This window comes from Dryas octopetala, chromosome 2 (genome assembly GCF_963921425.1).
Source record: "Dryas octopetala chromosome 2, drDryOcto1.1, whole genome shotgun sequence".
In the NCBI taxonomy this organism is placed as follows: domain Eukaryota; kingdom Viridiplantae; phylum Streptophyta; class Magnoliopsida; order Rosales; family Rosaceae; genus Dryas; species Dryas octopetala.
Window position 1 is genome coordinate 18,142,611 of NC_141367.1, and position 10,116 is coordinate 18,152,726.

Consider the following 10,116-nt stretch of genomic DNA (forward strand, 5'->3'; position numbering starts at 1 on the left):
AAATTGAGTTGAAACTTAATTTTTCATTTGGTTGGGTTTGCAAAAAATTTTTTCAAAAACTGAGTTTATAAGTAATTTATTATTGAATGAAACCATTATTTAGGGTTTAGTGAGCGATTTGAACTATTTGTAAGTAGCCAAAATCGAACTAAACCAAATATGATTTTTTTAAAAAATTATTATACTCATTGTCATATTTCTTTCTTTCCCATCAATACTAGGGATTACAAATGATTTGTCAATATTTAATTGATTCATACATAGTTCACTTCAAGACTCATTTATTTTACAACAAATAAAATACTTACATATGTAATGAAACATTATTTGGGATTCAAATTTAAGTTCCCTATTATTATTGTTTCTCTTCTCCACTCGTCCTATCATTTCTCAGTTTTCTCTTTCTCAATCTCAACCTCTTTGTAGTCAATGCATCTATCTTATTTCTCTCTTCACAACTTCTTCCCCATCTTTTTTAATTTCTTAATTTTTCCTATCATTCATCTTACTTTCTCCATTATCTTTTTCTTTGTATCTTTGTCCTTTCTCCTCAAACCGCTCAAACTGACCAACTAAACAAAAAATAAATGAATTGGTTTGGTTCGGTTTAGTATATTATTTGATAAAAATCAAATTAATTAGATTGGTCTGGTTTGCAATTCTAAACAAAAACCAAACCAATCCAAAAAGTGTCCACTCTAATCACATTTCTTATATGAGTATGCTGGGGTACCACATTTTTTGTACTACATATATATGATACCACCTCTCTAATAAAAAGAAAAACATGATAATAAAATGTGGTATAAGAATGTAGTATCCCTAACGTTTCTTTCTTCTTTAATAAAGAATCCTACAAGCTAAAAAGAACTGAAAACAAAGGTTGATAATAGTTAAGTTTATTTGCACATTTACTTTATGAAATTATAGTTTCGTCTCACTTTATTCTCTAAAAGTTTATTGTCTCAATTTACTTTCTGTAAGTTTTCTCTTGTTTTACATAATTCGAAACGGTCAAGTTTGTCAATTCCACCGTCAATTTATCCCCTGCCACATATATGCCATGTCAGCAATTCAAACGGTAGAATTGACGAACTTTCAAGTTTCGGGTTATGTGAGACATGGAGTAAACTTAGAGGGGATAAATTCAAATAATAAACTTTAAAGGGTGAAGTAAGACAAGATTATATTTTTAGAGGGTACATCCGTACATGCATGTGCAAATACGCCTAATAGTCAAGTAGATGCTAAAGGCTCCACGTGGCAATGAATCCTATCCAGCACCTCTTTCAAACCCAACTCCAAACGCTCCCCCTTGTAAATTTGAAACGCAGCAGAAAGCGCGAAATTTGAAGCAAAGTCATAATCACTAATAACAAAAACAAGAAACAAAACTCACTCACTCACTCTCTCTCTCTCTCTCTCTCTCTCTCTCTCTCTCTCTCAGTAAGGTTAGGATTTCCTCGAACTCTGTCTCAGAGACGCTCTCTGAGATTCGTTCTTTTTGAGTATTTTATTGATTCCCTTTTTCAAGTTATAATAATTTACATTTCGTTAATCTCAAAGCCATTCTTTCAAATTTCGTTCTTTAATCTCTCACCAGATTTATTTCCTGTTTGGCAGCAGAGAAAGTGCCGGAAAAATTAAAGAAAATGGGAGAAGAGGAAGCTTTGAGACAATGTTCTGATGATTCAATGCCAAAGCCTCCTTTTCCTCTGCGAAATTTTTCTCGGGAACCAACAGGGACTATTTAGAGAGTAAGTGCTTGCTTTGAAACTTGTAGGGGTGAAGTCTTTGTTGTTTCATTAACTATTTAGAGTTTCATAAATGTTTTCGATAACATTTATGATTTAAACTTGTGAGGCTCAGAACACTAATTCAAGGAACAGTGAATGATTTATAGTGAGAAAGTTTTAATTTTTTTTTAGCCAAGTCTTTGTACAAGCATTGTTTTCGTTGGTCTTAAACTGCCCAAAACTTATGCTTCAACTGCCCTTTTTTGTTTTTTGTTTTTTCTACTTTTGCTAAATAAAATAAACTTTTTAGAAATTAAATTGAGTGAAGCATACTGGCTAGAATTTGCTTAGTGACCAAGTGGTTATTTAGTTCATCATGGTATAAGAATAAATAATGCTTGGTTTTCTTTCTTCGACTAAGTGGTTATTTTGTTCAGCATGGTATAAGAATACATAATGTTTGGTTTGCTTTCTTTAAATTCTGGGTTCTACTTTGACTGCTGCAGGATTTCTATATTTTGAACAACAAAACCAAGTCTTTGCGCAAATCAGAGTTATGATGGTCTTTTACACTCATCAGCAATCTCAACTTTGAAGGGTGAATCTTGTATAATTGGGACTTAGGTCTTTTTCTGGCTAATCATGATGAAGACGCATGTACATGTTAAAGGGAGAGGACCCACGAAAGTCAATGCACAACAGGTGGTTTTTGAGCTCAAACACAAGGTGGTTATTGCACTGAACAAGCTTGCTGATCGAGATACTTGCCAACTAGGTGTTGAGGAACTTGAGAAAATAGCCGAATGCTTAACCCCAGATGGGATTGCTCCATTTCTGTCTTGTATTTTGGATACGGATTCAGAACAAAAGAGTGCAGTTCGAAAGGAATGCATTAGACTGATGGGTACATTAGTGAGATATCACGACGGGCTCGTTGGACTGCATCTTGGTAAGATGATTGCCAGCATTGTTAAGCGACTCAGAGACCCGGACTCTGTTGTGAGAGATGCATGTGTGGAGACTGTTGGTATTTTGGCATCAAAATCAAGTAACAGTAGGGGTGAGGGTGATGGGGTCTTTGTTGTCTTAGTAAGGCCACTTTTCGAAGCTCTGGGTGAACAAAACAGGCAGGTGCAGTCAGGTTCCGCATTGTGCTTAGCAAGGATCATTGACAATACTCATGATCCTCCAGTTTCAATTCTGCAACGGATGTTGAGTCGGATGATAAAGTTACTTAAAAATCCACATTTCATGGCAAAGCCAGCAGTTATTGAGTTGAACAGAAGCATTATCCAGGTGAGTTCTTAAACTTAAACACAAGTTTATTTGTTCATGAGATTATGAGTTGTATTTCATGATTCTGGTATTATCAACTCTGTTTTCCCAACTGCTGCATCCCAAAGTACTGTTAAATGATTTTTATGTGCACATCAATTGCATGATTGTTAACCATAATCAGGAGAGGCTTTTTATGTTGAATTTACATTGTATGCTAATGAAAGCAATTTGGGACAACAGTCCTTTTAATTTACTCAGATTGATGTATATGCATCAATAGCATTAGTTTGTGTACTTATTTCTTACTCAGATTTATGTCGAATCTCTGATATCGCATTAATTATTAGAATATTGTAAAACATGCTATAGGGTGTTTCCTCTGAATCATGGCACAGTGTGTTCTTCAATTAATCATTGAATGGGATGATAGCGCCCATTGGTTATTAAGCTGCTAAGTGGCCTATTTTGATACTTCATATGCTTGTGTTTATTTTAATTCCGCTTTTTGGTATTACCTTTTTGTTGTGAACAATTTAATTCTCTATTCTAGGCAGGGGGTGCCCCAACACAAAACGTTCTCTGTTCTGCAATGGCTAGCATTCAAGAATCTCTCAAGAGTAATGACTGGACAACACGAAAAGCTGCTTGTATAGCATTAGGGGACATAGCTTCAAGTGGTGGGTCCCTCTTGGGCTCTTTTAAGGCTTCCTGCATTCGTTCCCTTGAATCATGTCGCTTTGACAAGGTTAGTGTTAACTAAACATCTACATTTGGAGAATCTTCTTTCATGCAGATGATTAAACTGGATCTGTTTGATGCTTTTTGTGTTTCTTGTAGGTGAAACCAGTTAGGGACACTGTCCTGCAGGCCCTACAGTGCTGGAAAAGTCTTCCAGGACCTGATACTCCTGAACCTTCAGAAGCTGGATCTTCTATAAAAGGTTGAGTGACTGATGCCAGTATTCTTGTGTGTTTGTTTAGATTGGTTTACTGCTAGATTTACTTCAATGCTATTTTATGTTCTTGTTCGGTTTATCCATAAAAATCTAAATGCATCATTCGTTTTACTTGTTTCCTGGTACTTTGTTTGAACTCAATTATGTTGCTTCTGGATGCTCCCAATAAGCTGACAAGAATCGGAAACTAGTGCAGTTTCATTGGGTTATGGACATTTTTTGTGATGCATCCCGAACCCTACAATGACTAGGGTGTAGCTATGCAGTTTTATTAAAGAAACCAAGTATAATATCTATTACATGAAAGTTCAAATAAAATACCTCAAGAAAAGTTCCTTTATATTAGGAATTCTTTTGGCTGGTCCTGTATATTAGGATGAGATGAAAATTTTACCCTTAGGTAAACATTCCATGAAGTGTTTAACCTAACTTATGTTCCAACTTGACTTATGGCCGACTTTATTTTTCTTACCTATATTCATGCTTCTGCATCATAAACTTCCCTTCAAATGAGGTTCTTTGGGAAGAAAGGTAAATTATGTGAAAGTAGTCTTGTTTGACAATGTTCTACATCTTTCATCTATGAACAGACAAACTGATTAATATTCCTTTTTTAAGCTACTTTATTGTCTGACACAACATGGATAAAGATGTCATCTTTCATCATGATATCTTTCTTGCTATACTGCTTCCTCATTTATATCACTGGTGCATAGAAAGCCTGCTTTTGTTGATAAAGATGTCTTTTTTTTTTATTATTATTTTTTTCTGTCTTGATTTAATGCACTTTGCTTGTTACTTCTCATATTTATTTTGCCGATTTTTACAGAAAATTTCTTTGGAGGTGACTACAGTGATATCACTAGTGCCAGTGAATCTGGACGGAAGGATCTCACACTCAAGAAAGTTGTTAGTGGCTCAACTAAGAGCAGGGTTCCTTTGTCTGTCAGAAAAAAATGTCCAAGTTCTGTGGAAAATCATCAACGTTCCAATGAAGATGATTGGCATATCGAAATTGCAGTTCCAAAATCCCACAATGCTTTGCCAGAATTTCACAATGAAGAATCTGAAGGTAGTTCTATTACAAAGACTTTGGAAAGGATGAGCACAGATGTTACAAGCACACAGGATATTGGATATGAATATGTGACTATGGATGAAAAACAAGAGTGTTCTTCTGTGTCCAATCTTGTCACTGATGACATTGTGGGAAAGTTTGTAACAGTTTCTCGTAACAGTCTTGAGGAGGGTGGTTTGCAGAAGCCAATGGGAAGAAGTCAGCGGTTTGCAGCTGAGGAGATTGGTAATGAGAAACAAATGTACTCTGAAAGGATACACGATCGTAGAAGTCTCGATTCAACGGTGACAGAATCTAGTTCCCATACTCCTCATGGATGCTGTTCACAAATGGCAAATGAAGTGGTTTGCATTAGAAAACAACTTTTGGAGATTGAAAACAAGCAGTCAAACTTAGTGGATCTTTTACAGGTACATACATTGAGATTCTCAGATCTGCATGTAGATTTATTGCTTCACCATCTGTCTAAACTCCTGGAGAATTAATTAAGTAAACATTCAGATATGCTGTTCTATGCAATGAGCCTAAGCACCCAATTTTGAGTGCTAACAACACTATATGACTTGCTGACACATCATGAACGAATTGGCATGCCATTCAATTTTCTGGTACAAAAATATTGAGTTCTGGAGTCACTGTATCCTTTCATATCAGATCTTTTTATACTCATCTGAAGAACATATTTAACATTGCATCTTGTGTTATCCTATATAATTCCTTTTTCTTTCTCTTAAATTCCTGAAGAAAACTTGTACTTGACTGGATTGGCAAAGGTTCTAAATTTTGGTAAATGAAATTTATGATCATTCTGTCACAGTATTTCTTAAGTCAGAATATATATATACATATATTTTTTTTTTTCCATACATCTGAAATACTGTAAACCCTCTAATCTTGCTCTTTTATTCAAAAAATTTCACAGGTGTTTACATCTGGCATAATGGATAGCTTGTCTATTTTACAAACAAGGGTGGTAGGTCTAGAACATGTTGTAGATCGATTATCTCAGAATCTTGTACACGGGGGGGAACATTCCAATTTAGCAACCTCCAAACTCATGAAGCAAAGCCAAACTGTGCATTCTCCAAGACTCTCTACATGCACTCCTAGGCCATCTATTGATATGCGCAGCAGACAGCCTTCATTGCTGTCTGTGAAACATTCTGATATCTGGGAGGAAAACACATTTGGCAGGAGCCAAGCAAACAATTCCGCAAAACAAGGTACAGAGACATGGAGTAATAGTAAGGTGAAACTTACCAGGAATCCTACTGGGAAAGACGTTCGGAAAAGTTCTGCGCAGGGAGCACAGAGGATAGGTTCTGGTAAAACAAGGAATGATGCTATGTTTTCTTCAGCTTCTAGTGCTAAAATGAGACAAAATGTTTTAGAAAGTAAGAATAGTCTTTGGAAACAAGTTAAAGGTTTTCTATGTGAAGGGGACCTAGATTCTGCATATGTAGAAGCTCTTTGTTCTGGCGATGAAATTGTTCTAGTTGAGCTTCTTGATAGTACTGGTCCAGTTCTAGAATGTTTGTCGCCTAAAACTGCCAGCGATGTCCTCAGCACATTAGCTTCGTATCTCCTAGAACAAAGGTTTATCAATACCATAATCCCTTGGTTGCAGCAGGCAAGTTCTTTACATATGATTTATACATTGCAACTTTTATTATGAACAAATTGAGTGCCATCATGCCTTAGTAGATTCTTTCTGTACATTATTGCGGAGCTGGATGTATAAACATGTCCTCTCTTTCTTTCTCTCTTTCTCTCTCTCTCTCTCTTTACTGTTCTTTTTTGCCCCCCTGTTAGCCTTTTTAAAATTTTATGTAGAAACAGAAAATGTGTTCCAGAGCAAAATGTTTAACACATTATGCTATTTTCACTGATTTAGATTGCTGACTTGAGCACCACTCATGGACCAAACTACCTTGGGTTGTCTGCAAAAGCAAGGCAAGAATTCTTGTCTTCTATCCAGGAAGCTGTAAATATGGAATTTTCCAATCCTTCAGAGAGAAGATCTGTTACTCAAATAGCTGTGAAGATGCACCATTTATGGGGTAAGGCTACTTCATATATCACTTGCACACACTTTTACTGCAGTTTCTACATTTTCCTTCCAAAGCCCTGTCACTAATTTTGGACCTTCCAATTGTGTAGGATAATGCTCCTTATAGTCAGATAATAAACCAGGATTATGATGTCGTAGTACTTGCAGATTCCACATGGTAAGTTTTGGTTTGAGAAATTTAGTACATTAGTGAAATTTTAGCCAGGTGAGAGTCATAGTCTGATCATCCAGCATTTTCTTACTGTTATGGATCAGAGATTTAGAATATTGTTTTCCTTTTGTATGTAATTTAATGTGCAAATCCATCTCTCCATTTTGTAATGATAACCAAGAGTATCTCTTTGTCAGCAGTATTTATGTTTTCGTTATCAGCATACTGTTTAATTTATTGTAATTCAACCTGTATTTGAGGAAATCTTTTGCTCGGAAATGTTCAATTTCTTTTAGTAAAATTTAAATTTCAATTGATGTGACAGCATTTAAATCTTTAGTAAGCTGACTTTTCTAATTAACCCAATGCCCATGCAATCAAATGGTCAAACAAAGCAAAAACACAGCTTCTAGTGCAATTTATTAAATAGGCATCCTTAATAGTTATTACCCAACTTCACTCACCACTTTTTTTTCTTCATTTTCTAGAGTTTAGATATTAAGTTTTAGACTTTTAATATCTTAAGTAATGAACGGATCCTAATTCCTTGAAGATGACAAAATTTTTGAATACCGATGGATTAGCTTTTGCATCTATAACTTCCAGAATACATTTTTGGATTTGAGAGTTGTTTGATGAAGTACAACATCTATTTTCTTTTCTTTTTTATTTTCTTAAGTTTTTCAAATAGTCAAATTAAAATAGAATTAATTACTTTATACTACATCTTTGCTATGGTTTTTAACTTGTAATACCATAATTATTAGGCTTATTCGCGCTAATGTCTCCTGAAAGTAACTTTGATTTTCAATTTGCTTCTTGAAACTTCATTCCTCCCACTTTGCCCCCCGAACTTTATAATTTCAATATTCTGTCAATTCTGTTAGTCCAACCATTAGAAATGTTGATATAACACCTACGTGTCCCATATCCGGAACTGACAACCCGCCATGTGGACAAAAAATTATTATAAAACTATAATATATAAAAAAAAATAATAATAAAATTTGAATTAAGTAAAGAAAACAATAAAAAAAAAAAAAAAAAAAGCCCAGCCCACCACGACCCAGCCCACCACACCATTCCCTCTCCTACCTTAACCCCAACCCAACCCACCCCACCCCACCCCACCCCACCCCACCACTCCCTCCCTCATCTAAACCCCGACCCGACCCAACCCACCCCACCACCCTCCCCACCTTTCCTCACTGTCGGCAGCTCCTCTCCATCTTCCTCACCTTTCCTTTTCTCTATCTTCCTCTCATTCTCTCTCCCTCTCCCCTTTCCCTCTTTCTCTCAGATCTGGGTTTTGAGGCAAACCGAGCCACCGGCCACCCACCAACGACTTCCGTAATCGGCAACTTACCCGAAGGTCAGCAACTTTGGGTTTTGACGTGGTCTGGATCTGGGCAGAGATGACAGAGAAAGAGAGGGAGAGAGGGGAATATAGAGAAAGCTAGAGAAAGAGAGAGGGGAATAGAGCAAGAGAGAGAGGGAAGGAGAGGGAAATGAGAGGGAAAGAGAGACAGAGAGAGGGAGGGGAGGTTGATTGGTGGCTGGGTGATGTGGGGTGGGGTGCTGCACAGGAAAAAGGAGCCGTCGGCCCACCATCGGCAGCTGAGTCGGTGGGGTGGGCTTTTTCTATTTTTTTATTTCCTTTTTTTTTAGAAAGTATTTGTTTATTTTTTTTAATGTAAAAGACCTAATTGCCCCTTCCACATAAGCGCCACGTAGGCGTTTTTTGACGGACCCATAGACGGAGTTGACAGAATATTGAAATTGTAAAGTTCGGGGGGCAAAGTGGAAAGAATGAAGTTTCAGGGGTCAAATTGAAAATCGAAGTTACTTTCAGGGGGCATTGGCGCGAATAAGCCTAATTATTAATATATAACAATCAGGTTACTTTTCATCCTCGAGTCTCTCTTTTTTCTTTCCTCTTCTCTCTCTCTCTCTCTCCCCCCGCGAGAGTAGCCGGCGGTGTGGGTCTCATCCCCTTCCTCTCTCTTCCCTTTCCCTTCCCCAACCTCTGATCTCGCAGAGAACGTGACTATAGTGATGCAAATAACCTAGGCAGAGCCAAGCTTGTTTGTCGACGATTTGCCATTTTCGGCGGTGTCGACGAGGCACCAGACCCCTTCCATCTTCTTCCTCTTATCGTCCTGAGCTCAAAATTGGCCTTCAATCGTCCACTCGATAGAGTCACAAAGAGTCATCGATTTTATCCGATTTGATTTTGAGATCAATGAAAATGAACGATGCTGATGTCTAGCTCCAAGTAGATCCAGCAGATGGTGAGGTTCATTAGATCTTCTTTGATTCGATTCCTAGATCAGCGAAAATGAACAACGTCGATGTCTAGCTCCAAGCAGATCCAGCAGATGGTGAGGTTCATTTGTCAAGAAGCTAAAGTTCATTTGCCAAAATAGTTTTGGATTGTTTTGATTTTAAATTTACTGAGATTTGGTTATTATTTTGATGCAATTTTAGTTTTATGATGTAATTTTAGTTTTTTTATGCAGTTTCAGTTTTCTTATACAGTTTTAGTTTTTCGATATAGTTTCAGATCATAATTTCAATTTTCTGATCAATTCAGTTTCGATATTTTTCAAGTTTGCCCTTATGTTTTGTTGCATAACAAATATAAACGATTTTAAATTTTGTTTTGGACATACCATGCTAATCAATTGGTATTTTCAGCATTTTTGTGTCCTTTTTTGTCTTTGTGTTGTGTGTTTATGTTTGGCTTTCTAGGGGGGGCTGCAAGTAAGTAAAAGGTGGGCTTTGAGTAATTATTTGGCTTTTTACATTTTACTCACTTAAATTTTGGAGTCGATTTCACTTCATCAT

The 10,116-nt window shown here is 36.6% G+C and overlaps 1 protein-coding gene across 1 annotated transcript; it reads left to right on the plus strand.

The window, feature by feature from the left end:
• The first annotated feature begins 1,063 nt into the window (after nucleotides 1-1,063).
• Nucleotides 1,064-7,347, plus strand: LOC147293656 (ARM repeat superfamily protein). Its single transcript, XM_086233465.1, has 8 exons — nucleotides 1,064-1,081; nucleotides 2,388-3,032; nucleotides 3,565-3,759; nucleotides 3,852-3,954; nucleotides 4,799-5,457; nucleotides 5,970-6,677; nucleotides 6,942-7,107; nucleotides 7,208-7,347. Exons 1-8 carry the CDS (start codon nucleotides 1,064-1,066, stop codon nucleotides 7,210-7,212), a joined length of 2,499 nt encoding a protein of 832 aa, XP_086089591.1. The 3' UTR covers nucleotides 7,213-7,347.
• Nucleotides 7,348-10,116: the final 2,769 nt, after the last annotated feature.